This window comes from Danaus plexippus, chromosome 11 (assembly GCF_018135715.1).
Source record: "Danaus plexippus chromosome 11, MEX_DaPlex, whole genome shotgun sequence".
In the NCBI taxonomy this organism is placed as follows: Eukaryota; Metazoa; Arthropoda; class Insecta; order Lepidoptera; family Nymphalidae; genus Danaus; species Danaus plexippus.
In genome coordinates, this window is record NC_083544.1 from 7,815,921 (window position 1) to 7,835,239 (window position 19,319).

Here is a 19,319-nt window from a genome sequence, read left to right on the forward strand (position 1 = left end):
GTTTTTGAGATCAGTTTTTTTTTTTGAAAATTGAATTTGTTTCTGTTACCATATCAGAGTTTAGACATTTTTATAAATCATTCACTATTTTTCTACACTTAAAAATAACAGTCAGTGACAAGTTAACAAATGTATAATTTTTGTATAAATCATAGGTATTGTATTAGGAAGTTAAGTTGTCCGCCTGTCTTATCATCAGAAACTCTAAGACTCACATAGTGTGTGACGATGTTGTCACCTTACCTTAGCGATGGTGAGTTTTCATTCTGCTAAAAAAATGGTGTTATCCTGGACAAAACAGAACATATAAGTTACTTAGGGCTTACGTGTAGACATCTAGGTACAGCTGTCTTTCAACATTATTTATAATATTATATGTGGGGAATTATTTTTTCATATTAAATATTTTGTTCCTGATTTTAAGATGATTTAATTTTTTTATTAATAAACATTATTTTAGTAGCAACAATTTATTTACGTTAATTCGGTTCCTGTAACTTTTTATGTAGCAATATGTAGAATACGAGAATTAGATATTTTTATCACTACAGGCGTTTGACTCACAATAATTATAAATTCGCTACGATTTTCCCAAAAAGCAAAATTTTAAACATGAGTACCTTCTGACAACTTATTTTTAGTTTTCTTAATAATGTAATAGTATTTTATGTAATTCTTAACTCATATAGAGGTTTTTAAATAACTTATACTTCATATTTTCTACTTAATAGTTTTTTTAAAGAGATAAAGTTTGTAGCTTGGTTGGTCTGATGCATTTTGTTACCTTTCATTAGACTTTCATGACTTATTATAAAGAAGGATAAATTTAAAAGGCTCGTTTTGATAATCCAATTGAATTTAAAGACTTTTTTGGTACTAAATATTTTATTATCGAAGTTATAATATCGTTTTATGTTCAAACCATTTCGGAATTTCTTGAAAAGGGTCCTATTATACATTTTTACTCTACGTCCTAAATAAATATATTATATATACGTACCTACTGGCAGGTAATAATTATGTTTTTTTTATAAATATTAAAAAAGAAGTTAGGTATAGATAAAAAAAAAATAAAACGATAAAACAGCTATATACATTTATTGGGCTTAGCATTAAATTAATCTATCAGTTCGTTATAAAGCTTTAGTTATAAATGTCTTAGATAATATTAGGTAACCGATCGCATGACGTGTTATACAACGACACTCAAATATATTATACTATACGATGTAAAATTGTTATTACGAATGTTTTTTTTTTATTTTTCATACAGAATAGTGATTGGCACACCGTTATTATTTTTATTAAGTTATATTATACAAGTTTTTTCAATATGAAACAGTAATTTGATAACGAATAGCTTTAAATATGTTATAATCATTACAGACGTAGTATTAATTTCATTGTTATGATGAAAAATGGTAACTTATACATATTTATGAAACTTTAACCTTATATTTAAGGAACACTTAATATTATGTTTTCTTAAAATTAAAACTATAACCTTAATTAGGAATCAAGTCTAACGTATATGGTAAAAATAGTTTGGAAGACATTCCGTGGTAATTTCCCATGTTTCGAAGGGATGGAATAAATGATATATTTTTTCAAAGAAAGCAAAATATCATTGATTCGTTCATAAACATTATTCATGTCATCTACAGGCCCGAGTTACCGCAGTACTCCCCAATGCGGTCCGAAATGCACTCGAAAATGTTGAAAGACACGTCGCAGTTCCGTCCGTTGTCTGAAAATTAAAAATATATGAAACCTCATTACAGAATAAAAATGGGATATCATGTAAACCGCGCTCGGTTTAATATTTTGCTTGAAAAACTCTTTAGCAATTCAACCGACATCTTCAACTATTTAGGATAGATATTAGTTTCGGTCAGGAAATGAACTAGAGAGAGCGGACGAACATTGAAGTCGCAAAGAGTGCCGTTAAAAATAAAAATATGAAAGAGCTCATCGAATTAGTCAAAAGGCAGTAATCGTGTTATTACAGAAGTAGGATTTCTTAAATATTTACAAATACTGCTATATTTGTTGAGATTATATGGTTAGTTTGTAGTAAAGTTATAATGAGTCTCATCTAACCAATTCCTAAGCGATCACTAGAGCACGTCACACACTAAAAAGTTGAGCTGAATTGTTTTGAGAACACTAGCTCTTTTAAGCTTCTCAAATCATAGTACAAGTTGATATTGAAAGCCCATCAACCACAAGACCACCAAGTGTGGTACAAGACCGCCGACACCGATAGACTAACATGGACATAACATTAAATTATCAGTTCAGTAACTCCTACAAACAATTTATTTTGACAGGTAAACATGAAATGCTAAATTATTTTTGTATAAAATGTAGTCGTTTTTATCACAGGAATATTTTTTTTAAAGAATCCATACCCATGGGCACAGTTCTCGAGAACAGGTCGTGGTTCTTCATGAGACACTCCCTGGAGGCTTCCAAAACCGCCATGAAGTAGCCTCTTTCGTTGACTCCGTCCGAGTAGAGGCCCACCAGTCCCTCGAGAGTAGGGAACCCATACCCATCGACCTACAACAAAATATTTCATAATTGAAAATATGCAAAATGTAATGAACCCACAAGATTATACTATAAATGTGTCCATAAAGACTTTTACCCAAATCTTAATGTCTGTTTGTTTTATTTTGCTAACGAAATGTTTAACTAGTTTGTTTATTTTTCCAGTCAATTGAAGGTAACCATTCAATAAATAGTTTAAAAGACCTGAAACGTCTTCCATTAGCATTTAACTACTATATGAAGCTGATGACTGATATAATAATGTTATGATTTAATATCGTTATCCAACCCATATTAAAGCAATTGCTTGTCATAAATTGAACTGGTCTGATAGGTTTTGGTACGTGTATGACGATTTTTTTTATGCCTTTCATAACTTTACGACGAGACATGTTTTAATTTAAAAATTGTAAAGTCCGACTTTCGATTCACGATTAAAATTGGTTTGTTTTACGACTCGTTGTCGAGACAATTAAATATTAAATTCGTTTTCAACTCCGTCTATATCAGGAATTGTTATATTTATTTTAATTTAATGTTAGTGAATTTAAAGAAACATTCTAATGTAAAAAAATCTGTCAAGCTAACAGTTTATATGTAAAATTATTAACATAGAACAAGTCAATTCTGATGTTGATGAAAAGAATTTTTTGTATTGGATTTTGTTTTCATTTTAAATATTCATTTTTTTTTAATTTCTTCTCGAAAATACAATAAATAAAAATATAATACAAAATGAATTGATAACATAAAGGTTAAATGCACATCAATTTTCAAGTGTCTCCACAGTCCTTACGACTAATGTCAAATAAAATATATCATTGGCCATTTATTTTTATGGTTCCGTAGCGAGTAAATATTATGTCTCCAAAAAAAACAAAAAAAAAACAATAGCAACCATAGCGAAAAATTAATAAACTAATAGGTATAAAATATATCATAAGGTTTTATAGCGTTTAAGGCTCAGGGCACACGGTACCCTAGTTATTTGAATATCAATCACCACAGACCGTATTAAAACCTGACTCGCATTTGGCTCCAGTGTGTGACTCGGTTTTATGACAATTCAGACAATAAATAGGGCGAATTTCTTTTGAATTTAACGACCCTCTTTTTTGTTATAAATTTTATTTAATATCGAAGACGGAGCAGTAAAGCATTTAGCCGCTCTTGAAATATGAATATTCTTTTAAATTAATATTATTGTTATTTGTGTGTAATTAAAAGTAAATTTCATTAATTTAACATTATGGTAAGTAGTTTGATCTTAAATTTAGCTGTGTGTGTAGAAAATAAAAATATATAAGGCTTTAATTAAATTGGATGACAAAATTCATGGAGCGTTTTTTTTTTATTATTAATAAAAAAGTAAAAAATGACACAGTTATTTCGAAGTGGAGTAAAACCGAGTCGGTCGAGTTAAAATTATTAACTTTTACATGATAAAAGTAGAGTAGGCACTTACCGCTTTCACTTTCCGATAAACGCATTGCAGCAGGCACTGGAAGTAAGGCATTGATATTAAAAAACTTGATGCGCATGAGTAATTTAGTTTTGAAATTTTTTTTATCCAAAATACTAATAGATTTAAGACTAATTCACTAACACTATATCTCATTACACAGACTTAAAAAGGTTATGCGGAAATGCAAAATAGTTCGTCTAGTGAGAGTTTTTTATTAATGATACCGTCGTCGAAGAATCTCATCCGTCTTTTTTTATTAAAAAGTTATTATACTATTTTAAATTTAGAAAAAAAAGCTCACTAGCTTTAAATATGTATCCAATCATTCACAGGCCTCTGAAGCGGAACAGTTCTGCATATTAATCATATTAAAAATAAAAAAAGTGACCTATTAAAATACACACTTATAGGTTTGTATATATTACTTTAAATAACTAAAAAACGATAAAAGAAATAAAAACTCTATAGAACTATCGTAAAAATTTTATAGCAGAATATTGTATCCTGCTCCTGTTAAGAAAAAATAGTAATTGAATAATTTTTATTTTATGTAATATATAATAATAATATATATATAATGTTATGTATGTTGATGTGTTTATTATACACGTGTTCCTTATTCCTCACCCCCGCTATTCTTTTCTCGTCGTGTGTGAATGGGACCTCTCGTTTGTTTCTTCTCCTTTGGGCCGGCATCGTGTGCTCTTCCTTGATAACATCAAGGGCCTCTGAAATTATTAATACATTAGTAGTTATTCCATGAATGGACCTTTAGAGTCAAGAGAAACAAATCTATCGCTAGATATTTTTTTATTTAATAGTTGTTGTCATAAGAATGTATTAGGATTTGGGATTTAAAAATGTCACAAGTACAAAAATAAAAATTTTAATTATTTATATTTATATTACAATTGCTGCATTATTTTTAAGTGAAATTTAAAAACTGCTTTCATATATTTTTGTGTTGCATATAAATAAAATTTAACAAAACAGACTGTTGAATTCAAAATAGCATTCGACTTTTAAAGTAACGTTTATTATTTCGGCAATTTTTTAATCTCCTACCAAAAAAATGTGTGTTACAAGGTTGTCGTCGATGTATGTCTGTGACATCGTAGCTCTAAAACGAATGACCTGATTTCAATGCTGATTGAAAGCCAATTTCCGTAATGGTTAACTCTATTTCATTAATATTGTGGGAGCTGTCAAAGGGCATGACCTCCTTTTCAAAAATTATCTAAGGTATTTTTGGCCTATAACTACTCGATGAGGTGTGTTAAGTTTGGTCAAGGTATAACTACTCGATGAGGTGTGTTAAGTTTGGTCAAGGTATTAACCAGTTTAATTACAATTGATAAGTAGGTTTTTTTTTTAATTTAATGGAATTTAGTTATTGTATAAAATAAAGTAAACCGTAAGTCCTAACCTTTACCTACTATACATATATGGGGGGTTAGTGTTTTTTACTAGTAGGAAATATTATACATATATTATTACATGGGTGGTGCGTAGACTGGTTGCATGTTACATGGGCAGTCCGCTTCACTGACCAGTGAACTAGCACTGTACTAGTGACGTAATACTAGTCACTTGACCACTCTACCGATAATGCGATTTATCGATTTTGTAATTGATTCGCAATAGATTATTTTGTATGGTGAATTATTTTGACTTTCTCTTAATAACACGATGAAGAAGAATTAGTTCTGGTGCCATCTTTAAAGCGTATATCGTTATTGAGATCACATCTTTTTGCTGTCTTATTCCCGGTTAAGTAATGTTTTTGGGGATGGTAGGCGAGTATTTTTATAAGAAATAAAAATATTTTTAATATTTTGTCGTATGAAATTAAAGTAACATCCGAAATAATTATTAGAACTTGGTCATATTTCTGATATTAAAGTAATATAAGGAATCATGTTGTATTTTCATTTCTTAACCTGATCTAATGATCTAGCCACGGTTGTCATCTCTCTGGCAGTAGAAAGTCTTAGTTATAATAAAATAGCATAATCATTGAACTTCTCAATATTTTTTTCACATTAGGTTTAAAAAGAAACCCCTTTTTTTTAAAGTACTCTGAAATGTTAAGAGAAAAAACAATCAGTAGAAGCCATAAAAGTAATTTAATTTTCCTATAAATTTTACTCATATAATTTTGAACATCTTTTAATACTGTAAGTACATAAGTATTTTTTTATGAATGTATAATAATCTACATAATTTATTTTGTACTTGAAAAGAATACAGATCATGAAAACCACAGATAATATGTTGGGTAGGGATATTTTCGTAAACCTATAAATATTAATCTGTTTGAATTAAGAATGTGTCAAGATTGCTTCTTCTAAATCTCATTTGGAAGGGTTTCTAAATCCTAAACAACTATTTCCTAATCTTCCTTCATTGAATACTTTGGTTTCACAAAAATTATACAAGCATCGAAGGAATAAGTGCTTATCACGATAAAAAATATAAAAAGATATCGAAAACACTCTTTGCAAAAAAAAAAACACGAATATAGCGCAAAAAAATATTTAAATATCAACAGTACTTCATAACGGATTGACAAATTATGAGAATTAATAGTATAAATGCAAACTTTTCATTTACATTGACAGTGATCGTCACATTACACGACAGTTGCCAAAATCCAGATAGGCCATGAAAATGAAAAAAAGACTATTAAATTAATTATTTTACTCTAATAACAAGAACCAGAACACAAGTGTTTATATTTTTGATGGCAGTTTTACAACTGAGGTGGCATTTTTGGATTTGTGTTCAAGACAAACTTACAACTGGCTTGAAACATTTAAGCAAAAATGGTAAAAAACAAAAATTTCAAAATTACAGGCTTAAACGTTATCCACAATTATTGCCGTTATTTGATTCAAATAAAATTTTGTAATTTTTTGGTCAAATGCAATTAGATCAGTTTTTTCAAAATCATTTACTCTCTAAACTAATAGCTTTTCTCAAATTTTATAAACCGCATTTTTTTTTTTAATTTTACGTACCATCTTGTACGTTGATTTTGGTCTCATAATTTTTTTAAGTATGTATAATGGTTTAAGTTGCCTGCCAGTGAGCCACGATTTAGGCTGTTGTGTACAAACCTGTTTGCATTATAAAGGTTAACAATGATATTCAGGGCTGAAATATTTATTACATCATCCTTTAAAAATAAGTAACTTACAGTGAGATCATATCATCTCAAACTTCCTCATATATTCCGAGTTATAAAACTGTACACATTATTACACTATTGACATTGTCTTTGAAATAAAACTTCTTTGTCATACCGATCGTTTTAAATATTCAATGGCCTAAGTACTTAGGCTACATACACTTACTGTGTATGTACATATATGCTCGTTGTGCTATGGATATTCAAGACTTTAATACTTACGTATAAGCCTTATTTGCTATATTCATTACAATTATCATTTTTAATGTTATTCTCCATTATAAGTTTTTTATATGAATATCAATCAACTATTTTAAATTATAATTGCGTATATTACGATTACTGATAATAAAATAAGTACATTCGAAGGAATTTTATTTTAATTAATTTTGATCTTATTAACTAGTAGTAAGCGAGAGATTATTATTAACTGAATAAAGCAACCATTATTATCGTTTTAAACAAAAAAAAAAACAATGATTTAGTGGCGAAACAAATCTTTGTAAACAATCTCTCGAGATCATTTGAATTGATCTAGTTAAAGAATCTTTCTTGTGTTATTACTCAAAGACTGAGTAAAAATAATTTCTGTTGTTAATTAAGCCAATGATTAAATCAATGGGAATAAGTTTTAAGATCTTATAGAAATTGTACAGCGCTTTATGGCAAAATGCAACTTTAATTCACTTGATGTGGTCTTATACAATTGCTATTCAAGAGCACTCTGTATTGGTTGCGTCTCAACATATGTACCTATTACAAATGCAGAATGTACGTATTTTTTCTTCAATTTACAATGAAAATGTGTTTTGTGTTAAAAGTATAAAGGTTAGTTCGTACAGAACGCGATTTTGCAACGTCCGATATTTCGCGAAGGTTACAAAATTTACGTTTCTGATTTAGTGTTCCATTTGTAACGTCAAATACAAATAAAAGTACAGAGTTCACACTCAAAAACTATTTTGACATAAAATTGTTGTCAGATATATATTTTTTTATTTGTCCTGGAATGCAAACATCTTTGTATACAGGTCATTGTATTAAGAAGTATTTTTATCCAAAGTTTTTATAAATTCACATATTAAGTACCCGAATGATTTTGAGAAGGTGAAAATTAGATATTTTCAATATGAGAGAGTTTATAAATAAAATATAGCTGACTGTTTCAGGTTTAACATAATATATTGTGTTAATGTTGATGACGTATGACTTGATGTAGGAAGCCGATCAGTTGACTGTTAGCTAGTGTAGTACTTGCGGAGACTTTCACTATCGACCTTGGCTAGTATGTGTGTAGCTTATCTGTTATAATGACGAACGTGTATTCCGTGCTTTAGTTTTAAGTTTACAAGTGTGCATGCAACTTTATGAACACACAAATGAGGTATAAAAATTTTGGCCTAGAATAATTAGGGTTGGCGTCTGTTCTGCTAATAAATACATTGCGTAAGAAACGAGAGCAAAATATATAATATGTTAATGAAAACAAAACTTTATAAAAAGTAAGTCGTTATTTTGTTTTCTTATTTACTTATACTTAAAGAGCAATTCATCCTTAGGCTCTTGTATATGATAATAGACACAAGTTTTTGCAATTAATAAATATAAAAACATTGATACAAAACGCAGATTATTAATTTAAAGAGAATGTATGCATTTTTTACACGTTTATAATTAATTTAAACGTTTCGAATGATATTCGGATCAAAAATCACACTTCAACAGACACACCAAGGTCGATACAAATTAAGTCTAACCTTCGTCATTTATTTCATTATTTGCATATATTTAGCACATTAAAGGTGTATATATAATGAAATATTTAATAAAAACTATTAGAATATCATATAAATACCTATGCACTTAAAATTGACAGAAAGTCCTAAAGGTTATATTAACTTTAGATTATTGTATTTTTTTTGTCTGTTTATTTACATATGAACATAATATTCACCTCGTAAAATTGAGAGTTTGATCTCGTCCTGGCATAGAGTGATGACTCTCTCGATCTTCTGTGGCGCTGTGGGTGGATTCCGACATCTGGACTCCTGGAAGAACAGGTAACGACCTCGAGATAAATATAATACAACAATTATTACACATATTTACCTTACATTTCATGTAAAGTTTTTGTGTTAAACACATAAGACGATATATATCTGTAGTCTGTATGTGTGTAATAGCTAGTATATAATTTCATCGGAGAAAGTAGATCGCAATCATTAAAGTAACTAGTAGTCAATGGAACACAAGTTTTTTAAGATTTTTCTAGACTACCTTACAAAAATTATACATTTTTAAGTATCTTAATAATAAAAGTTATCTGTGTCTTTTAATGTTAAAATGTTATATACTTCACGATCTCGTTGTATTAAAATATTTTTGATTGTTCAACTCCTCGCTTATAAAACAAGATATATAGTAAGTAATTACTATATTAATTCCAAAGACGATCACCTTTCACAATACTATATACGTATTTGTAAATATCCTGTTACGATAATATCCGCGTTCAAATGTTAATAATTAACCAATTAATATTATCCTCTTGTAGTTTTTAAATGTTGCAAATATATCAATCATTATGTAATAAAAGCAAATTATTAATGATTGGCGTGACAGAATCAAATTAATTTAGGGCTCTCGACACATCTTGCTATATGTATTTGTGGATAGGATATATTTTTTTAACTTATCTTTAAATAGTTATTAAGATAATGACGTGGTTAGCCGTGACCGTTAAAAATAAAAATTCTAAAGTTCAAAACGCCTCTTCAGACGAAGTCACGCTTTTTTGGAGGTCGAAAACAATCCATACAGACAAAAAAAAATATGAAAAACAAAATTTAGGCCAGTATCAATATATTTTTAATGTAGCTAATTTAAGTATTTAATATAAAATTTATGAAATAATTTAATTCTTTCGGCTAATAAAAGTTATCAATATATATTTTAGCGGCGGTATATAAAAAAATATTTGTCATTTATAATATTTCACTTACATCAAGAATTAATGACATTAAAAATATATAGATTATTATTTGCTTACATTCCCATTGAATTAATGTAGGACTAGTGACGCTAAGATCATTTCTATCATTTATTGACTATTTTATAAATAAAAAAATAAAAAAAACTTTAATCGTTTTTGTACGAAATAGTAAAAAAATTTATATTAAACACTTATTTTGAAGTTACGTACATTTTCGCTAAATTCCTAAACGACGTCAAGTTTCTTAAGAGGAGTATCGACTGCAGTAATAGGATAGATTTATTTTAATGAGTAGGTACGTTAACATGTAATTAATATTCATAGAAAGTAACAGTTTGTATTCTACATGTGACTGTTGTGTCATGTGTTGGACAATTTATAGTCTGTTAAACAAGCTTACAGTTGAGGCAACTCGGCTTCAGAATAGGACATAAGAGAGTACATACGCAATCTCTATATATTTATAAAATTATAGTAAAGGTTAGATATTATTTAAAAGATTTAATTACATTTCTTTGCGATGATCATGTTCTAAGGAAGTCAGCATGAAAATTGATATAAGAGTCACCATAGCCTCTTTCACTAATCCTATTTTTTTGTTATATAAAATAAAAAAATATATGTATTTCTTTATATCCTTTTATCAGTAATACTAAATGAAGTTTTTACCACTCTTACCCATATCATCAATTACATTATAGAAAATCCATAAAAGGTTTTTTTTTTCTTGTACTCTCTTTCTCTACTTTCTTTTACTCTATTATCTATGGATATTTTTTCTCTTTATGGTTTACATTGGTATTATTCTTAATATTTATCATATAATTAAGCTTTTAAACTACTAACAACTTTATTATGACAAAGTTTTATTAATTATTAATTCGTTTAAAAACTTATTCAGACTCCGATTGTATTCTTACAGTTGTGTCTCTTTATTCTATGTATTTATTTTTGATAGACAATATTCATTTATTTTATGTGAATGTCCGACATTTTTTTAAGTTGTAAATATAATTTTTATCTTTATTAATACATTATAAAGGAGCGGGAGAAATTATATTTGAATATTTTGTTCTATCAAAAGCTCAAAAAGAAACCTTAAATAGTATATAACCAAAATGATTTGTTTATTTACGAAATGTTCTACTAAATTTTGTAAAGAAACTTTTAAGGGATTTTATATAAAAAAAACTATGTTTTTATATATTTCAAGTAACCTATTCAACTAACAGACAGTTTTTGAATGAGAAAATTTCATACAAAATGTTCCAAGAATGATCTGAATATATTTGAGCAATAAAAGTCTTAGAAAATGGTATTATGTTATACACGTATCAAACTAAAAGAAAGTAAACTTATCTAATAGTTAATAGAAAGTTTTGTTAGCTGTTATAACATTTAATCGATTCGCAAAACAAAAAAATATACACATACATAAATTCTTATTTGTTGTAATACACGTTAAAATACTAAATAACACAGACTTCGTACATTAATCCGTTCTCCATAAACACATTTCGATTCAACTTTTCAATCAACTAATGTTACTTAATGAAAAGCTGTGCCGACTTTATCTTAAAGCAGAACTGTTTGCAATAAAACCACTGTATAACCACTGACTTAAGTAATACTTTGATATCAACTCGAAATGTCTTAACACTTACTAAATATTAATAAATCTCACGTTCCTTAATATTTTATTTAATTATCCTATAATAATCTATTACAAACCTATGTATTTATTTTTTATTTGTCAGAAACATACACTCGTATGTATAAAACTATATCTTCTATAATCTGTGATATTAATTGCAATAGTTTTTATTCAACATAATATTGATTATTTAACTTAAATGTTTAAAATCTACAAGTATATCAATTGAGTCACACACTGTGGGCGTTGCTTATTCTGTATATAGAGACGTCTAAATAAGGCTGGTAGTGGGACGAGGGACTTCAAGAGATCCGTTAACGTTTACAAAAATACAAAGAGATTTTTTGACGAAAAGAAACAATTCAATAACTTCACCTTACTTTGTTTTAATGAACAAATGCTTATTCTTCTTTTAAGTTGTTCTAAATATGTCATTTACTCATTTATATACTCCTATTACCTACTATTATAATATTTTATGTATTTATAAAAAAATTCGTAATACCTATTTAAAATGGTTTCGTATTTCAAAACATGTAGCGTTTGAGTAAAAAAATAGAATGGTGTTTTATGTTGAACAGGAAATTTAAATCGAACAATTCACCAGATGGCAAATAGGAGATGTGGTACAACGGCGATGGAACAAGCCGACGTGTATAATATATATATGGGTATGCAAGCAATTAAATGAAAGTTGCAAAAGTATATCTGTCACTAGCTCATGACGATGAAAATGAACGCTAAAATTCATTTTTTTTAAATTTAAAATCTTTAATATTCTCAATATTTTTTTTAATTCGTAGTTTTTAAAAGTTTTATGGTATGTTAATAGACTTTTACACTCCTATCCGAGTTTCGTGACTAATATTTTCCGGAGTATTATTTAAGTACGATATTTTTAAACATAAAGTTTATATTTATTCCTATATAATATGGAAGTATAAAACAAGAGTAATATATAATTTAAACATGTAACAATATCATTCTATTCACATATTAAAGCGTTTTATCGCTGTTTAGAACAACTATGAATCGTTAGGACCGTAAAAGCACATTCGATTGCATTTCCTCTAGATCTCGTTGCTTTATGTAACTTGTTGCGTATTTTAAAGGTTCAACTCTTCTCGGTTTCATGAAACTCGTTGCTTGATTGATTAGCGAGGCTAACCACGGTTTTATGTAGGACAGCGCTGGTATTAGAAATATAAAAGATTATATGTGTGTTTGTCTGTCACTTAAAAACCACAGAAAGGATAAAATTTTCTCTCTCGACAGATTTTATACTGGAAACAATTACATTACAATTTAATTAATTTTTTTAAATAAATGAATTGTACGCATAATTTATTTCAAATTGATATATTCGGACATCACAAGTGTATGTATATTTTATTTTTATTTAAACAATAAATCACGACTATAACAAATCCTAGTACCGTGACGTCTACTTTCACCGTTGTGAGACTTTAGGAAAATAGCTTTCCATTGCGAGATATTGGAGCATGCATAATGTAAGGGAAACCTTTGAAGTAGAACTCAGAAGATCTTTGAACTATTCATAAGACTAAAGAAGACGGAATTCTTCACATTAATCTGATACGCAGACTAATAATAATTACTGGATAATGTTCTCGCATACTAATTATATGTTTGTGAAATTGAATTTATCGTGTTGACACAAGAGCATTGAGCTATACACGAATATGGATACTCCAAGGATTTTGCGATACGATTAACCAAACCTTGGTGACTTATTCCACCCAAATCTATTTTCTTAGATTGAGGTATGGCTAACAAATAACTGATAAATCGTACAAATTTAACTATACAAATAATATTTTGGGCAAATTATGTTTTTAAAATATTGACCTATAAAGTAGCTAGTTTTACAGAAATATCTAAGAGTGATTTGTTCTAAAAGGTAATTTAAGTTTTAATTCTTACGTTAGTATGATAACAAATCTGTAAGATTATATCACATTCTTTTTAATTTGACCGCTGGTCACACGCTCTCAAGGTTGGCTGGTAACTTGGTAACTGGAGCAAACATTATGAGAACGATCAGAATATATATCGAAATTCATTCAATGTTAGTATGATTCATGTGTATGACGCCTTATAGTGTTGGCCTTACAAGTTGAATTATTAAATGTCCTTTTAGAGCGTTATGGTACTGTCATCAGCTCTACAGTAAGTTTTATTTATTTATAAACCTGTGTATCATTTAAAAATAAAGTAATTAGTATAATTTTTATATTAATTTATGCATAAATATTTATTAGAAACAATATAGACGTATATAGAAATGTAAAATTCTAATTCTATATGAATTTACTTACACTATCAGCGGATATCGCACTATCGCTTAAGGAAATGCCGAATACATATATACAACACAGCAGTACACTTATTTTGCTAACCATTTTAGCCACTTTATATGATAAAATATAAAATTTCCACTCGTCTGTGAACACAAGCGCAGTAAAAGGCGTCTGTACACTATATGGTGCTGTGACTGAAGCGCGGTGATTTTTGAAAGGCCCGCGTAGGAGTTCGCGCCTTCGTTATCTGTGTTCGATGTTTTGTTTTTGCAACACCTTCTGTCACTTTGACTTTTTTCACTCTCTTTTTTTTAGATTTAAATACAAAATCGTGCTTCAATATTCTTCTTGTAATTTGGGTAGGGTTGCCGTTTAGGAAAAAAGATTTTTAGGTAGAGAATTAAAGGTAATAATTAATTTTAAAATTCATAAAAATATGCAACTAGTTCCTTTAATTTTGTGATAGCTTTAGCCATACAAACCAGAACTGCTTGGATATGCAAGCAGACATTGCAACACTTCGTTTGGAGTATTCGACTCTTAAACATTAATAGGATTGATTCAACCAAAGAAAGATAATCGTATATTCAATTAGTGAATATCAGGTTAATTAAGAAATACATTTATAAAATAATTAAAAATTATGTAATTGACATATATGAAAATTATTGTTAGTTAAAAACTGAGTTAAACTTATAATAAAAAAATCACTATCTCCTTGATGTGCGTTATTTAATTTATTTAATATTATTAGTACTAACATCTTTGAATATAATGTGGAAAATGAAGGAAAATTTTCTCATCCAGATTTCATAAGTTTTCATGTGTCACACAATAGATTTAACAAAAAACTAAACTGAATTTAAAACGAGGTATTGTGTTGTATTATATTAAGTCTCATTTAACGACATGAATAAGATACACACTTAAAGTTAATTTTTTTATTATTTATTATTGCGAAACGAAATATCAAGCGCCTGTATGAAATTAACGATACTTGCGACTTTTGTAGTTTTACAAATCATCAACGCATAGTCTTATAACGATATTGAGAGCTGAATTATCACAATATTATCTTTTCAACTTGAATGTCATGAACAAAAAAGAAAAATGTTTCAATTGCTATGTAAACATATACGTCGTGGTATTTAAAAGTTCTTCAAAGTAATCAGATTTGTTTAAGTTGCTCATCTTACGATGTTGCCATTGGTGTTGGTTTCTTGTATTTAACGTGATTCATTAAAAAATTCAAAATTAAGAAGGCACGATTACTTTACTTTAGTACTTATACTTAGAGAGTTCAGCAGAAAAATTCCTTGATAACACATATGACCTTCACTCTTGCTAGTGATTTTGAAACAAACTTAAGCGAACGGATTTTCATTAAAAAAAAATTAAACAAGATATCGCTTTGAAGTTCGTTTACTTAGCAGTATTGTTTTTGATTTTCACGTCAATATTTTTGTGCGTAAACAAATTAAACAGATAGTTTAAGATACGTGTCTGCTGGTTATACTTAACGTTTCGACGTTCCGATTAATAATTCAGTTTATATTAAAAACACAGCCAACGTTAATGAATACAATTAAAAAAACATAACTAGTTTATGAAATGTGTTTTATTTCGATAAAATCTTTATTTTGCAATAAGCGAGCCCAAAGTGGAGCACATTATGAGAAAACTGTTTTTCCTCTTGAGAAACTACTTAGATTGTGTTAATCTCACGCTACAGCGTGGAGATCTTTTCGTAATGCAATTAACACAATACAGATATTACAAAGAGAATTTTCTTTTGAACTGTAAAGAAAATTATAGAAGTGTCGTCATATTTATTCAAAAGGGTTCGAGGAATTATTCCCAAAAAAAAATAATAATTTGGAAATCTTACAACTACTTTGTCTACGACACTGGTTTGCCGGTATTGCTCGTTTTCTTCATTATTCCTTTGGAAGTGCTCGTGTTTTCCATGCTCTGTATCCGTTGCATTGAAAGTATTTTCCTCTGTGACGTCAGAGTTGGCCGTATGTCATTATAATATTCCTCTATTTCTTGCAAGGTCAAATCTTTCGTTTCTGGCAAGAAGAAGTACAGGAACACTGACCCTAATAGGATCCAATTTTATGTAAAAATATATTTAAAGATATATTAAAGTTATTAAAGACTAAACTCACCAAGAAAAGACCATATACCAAACGCCAAAATGGTGTTCGCAAACCCAAGGGAATCTCTGACGAATGGAAAACTCTTGTTTGCTACGAATATACATAAACTTATGTTTGACAATGACAAGCCCCCCAGTATTCCTCTTACCTGAGAAGTTGGTTGATTTTATTACCAAGTCATAAGAATTTTATGTGAGAAAAATGTAACATAAATACATAATAAAGTATTCAAATGAAAAGTAGCACCTGGAGTGGATACAATTCAAACATTATAAGAGGAGGTAGTGTGTAGTAACCCAATGTAGCGAAGAATATGTAAGCCACGTATCCTAGTTGGGGGAATATTGATGGTGTACTTAAATAATGCATGATAGAACCAAGAAACAAGCAAGTCACACCAACACCTATACCTGAGGTGATATGGAAAAATTATTACATTGTAATTAATTATCAGCGAGGTGTTGATATTCCGCGTACCTGACGTAAGTGCCAACGGTCTCCTGCCTATGTGGAATACAAAAACTGCTGTTATTACACCGCTAATAATTCTCATCAGTCCCAAGATAAAGTTACCTATTTCAGGATTTACGGAAGACTTTGATCTCTAAAGTCACGAAAAGTGCATTAATAACATTGCATTTCCAGAACAGATTCTTGGAATATGTATACACAGAGTAAAAATAGAATAGAACCTGCAGTATCTGAACACCCCACATAAAGACAATCGAAGCGCCAGACAGTTCCATAATGACAACATATACCATCATTGTCCAGAATGGCTTACAAGCGGATCGTTTAAATAAAGCCTGCATTCTCTCCTTAGCATTCAACCTGAGGTTTGTAAAATTTAATATTTTAAAAATCCGATGTTCTGGGTCTATTACACTAGTTATTGCTATAACAAGCACGAACACCATTACAGCAAAGATTTAGTTAATAGCACTTACTTATGGATGTCGTTGTCTCTCTTAAAATCGATGAGGTCGTTAATTTCGTTTTCAATATTATATTGTTTACCTCTGAAATGTTTGAGGGAATTCCTCGCATCATCTATCGATGCTTTTTGCAGCAAGTAATATGGTGATTCAGGAAGTTTGAAGTTTAAAAAGAATAAGCTTAAAGAACAGCTAAAACTAATAAAACATAAAATATTCCATTTCAGAATTGATCCCAAACCAGCCTGAAAATTAATCAACACGGTATGAGTAAAAATCTAAGATAAACTTTTAGCCTATTCTTATAAAATGATTCTTCACTCACCTGGGAAGCGATGCCTATAGACATGGCAATGTTTGGAAAAGATCCAATAATACCTCTCATATTTGGTAAGGACATTTCAGTCATATACACACGAGGGACACTCATTGCCATTCCTACGCCGAAACCCGTCAACATCCTGCCTAAAATTATTAAATAATATAGAAGAGAAAGTAATATGGACGTAAAAATATCAAAAATATAATGATGTTTATTTATGTTTTACCTATGATAAGATTCACAGCGGATTGGGCAACGCCAGTGTAAAACCAGCCAGCCATAACTGGCAACTGACTGCATATAAGCATAGTACGACGACCGAATTTATCTATCAAATATCCACCCAAAATACAGCCAGGCGGGCAAAATAAAGGCAAAACACTAGCTGAAATAGGCTCAATATATTATATTTTTATTGTGCACGTGTCATGAAACACGAATCTTTATAACAAACCTATCCAAGACTGATCGGATATTGTAACTTTTATTGGTGATGTAGCCGATGCTATTTGTGGAAGAGCTACTGATGAAAAACCAAAAGCCAAGCCTACTATGACCTGGGAGAGATTCACCCAAACACCGTAACCGAGCTGGATTAGTGAGGTTTCCGTCCAAAAGCCTGGGTCAGGATAATTTACATTTATCTCCTTAGAAGACATAGTCGATTGAGTTAATATTACTATTTATTTCTGTAGATAAATATTCAACAGGAATTCAAAGAAAGATTCGTTTAAAAATATAAGATATTTAGTGAAATATGTTAGTATAATATTGTCAACATCCTTATTTCAATCCGTCAATGTCGAGCTACGCATAGAATATAATAAAAAGATAAAAAGAATTTCCTTATTTCACAGAAAATCAAGGATTATTTCATTTTGCTTTCTTGCAGCGTCTTAGTACTCACAGTTCGTACTAATCTTTTACTTATCCTCTCTCTTTTTCTTCCATATTTTTTTATTGATGTAACGCTAAGTATCTCAAAACTAAGTTAAATATAACTACAACTCTTAAATAAATAAAATATTTGCATGAAGAGCATCTACTATATAGAACACGCTTTATAAACACAACTCAGTGTTGATGACAGAATTAAATCAAGAACTATGAAATCCAAACAACTCTTTAGTATTCAGGTAATCAGCGGACCGGGTGAATATCCGTAAAATAAATAGTTTTCTTGGGCTCGTGAGCACGCGAGCAACGCTAATACTCTAACCAGGAAATTTCAATACATGACAGTGGTATCAACAAAAAAACATTATTGTCCGTTAACATTAAAAACTTCATGCCATTGTTGACATTTATTGTAATTTTTTTAGTCATATCTCAATCAATATTTTTATGTATCTGAGGAGGTCTGATTAATTTACTTGACAAAATAGCCACTGCTCTACGGGGCTGAACGTATCTACAGAATACAGCATCTATACTAAGAATAAAGTATATCAATCGAAAAATAGATGCGTTGACAATCATCCAACAATAAGTTTAAAAAAATTGTTTTGGATAGTATTTTCAATATATTTCAAGTTCCTATATGTTATGACTATGACGAGGGAAGAGTTCTCTATTGAGATAGGGCTTTGAATGTGTACACCTTTATTTCTACTAATCACTCCATATAAGTCAGGAACTACGATCCCGGTAAATGTACTATATTTTATTTGATAAATATAAAAATAATAAAAATGGACATTATATTTTTAAAATCATTTTAATACC

General features: G+C 29.3%; 2 protein-coding genes across 2 annotated transcripts; both read right to left on the reverse strand.

The window, feature by feature from the left end:
• Positions 1 to 1,079: 1,079 nt before the first annotated feature.
• LOC116765555 (general odorant-binding protein 70) lies at positions 1,080 to 14,380 on the reverse strand. The gene is made up of 6 exons (XM_061522047.1): positions 14,194 to 14,380; positions 9,163 to 9,256; positions 4,646 to 4,746; positions 4,019 to 4,054; positions 2,412 to 2,562; positions 1,080 to 1,747 (listed from the first exon to the last, which is right to left on the reverse strand). Exons 1-6 carry the CDS (start codon positions 14,275 to 14,277, stop codon positions 1,659 to 1,661), a joined length of 555 nt encoding a protein of 184 aa, XP_061378031.1. The 5' UTR covers positions 14,278 to 14,380; the 3' UTR covers positions 1,080 to 1,658.
• Positions 14,381 to 15,641: 1,261 nt separating this feature from the next.
• LOC116765805 (facilitated trehalose transporter Tret1-2 homolog) lies at positions 15,642 to 18,840 on the reverse strand. Its single transcript, XM_032655398.2, has 10 exons — positions 18,049 to 18,840; positions 17,821 to 17,979; positions 17,598 to 17,737; positions 17,285 to 17,517; positions 17,030 to 17,168; positions 16,815 to 16,941; positions 16,584 to 16,747; positions 16,347 to 16,485; positions 16,064 to 16,277; positions 15,642 to 15,972 (listed from the first exon to the last, which is right to left on the reverse strand). The coding sequence occupies exons 1-9, from the start codon at positions 18,251 to 18,253 to the stop codon at positions 16,075 to 16,077; spliced, it is 1,509 nt and encodes a 502-aa protein (XP_032511289.2). The 5' UTR covers positions 18,254 to 18,840; the 3' UTR covers positions 15,642 to 15,972; positions 16,064 to 16,074.
• Positions 18,841 to 19,319: the final 479 nt, after the last annotated feature.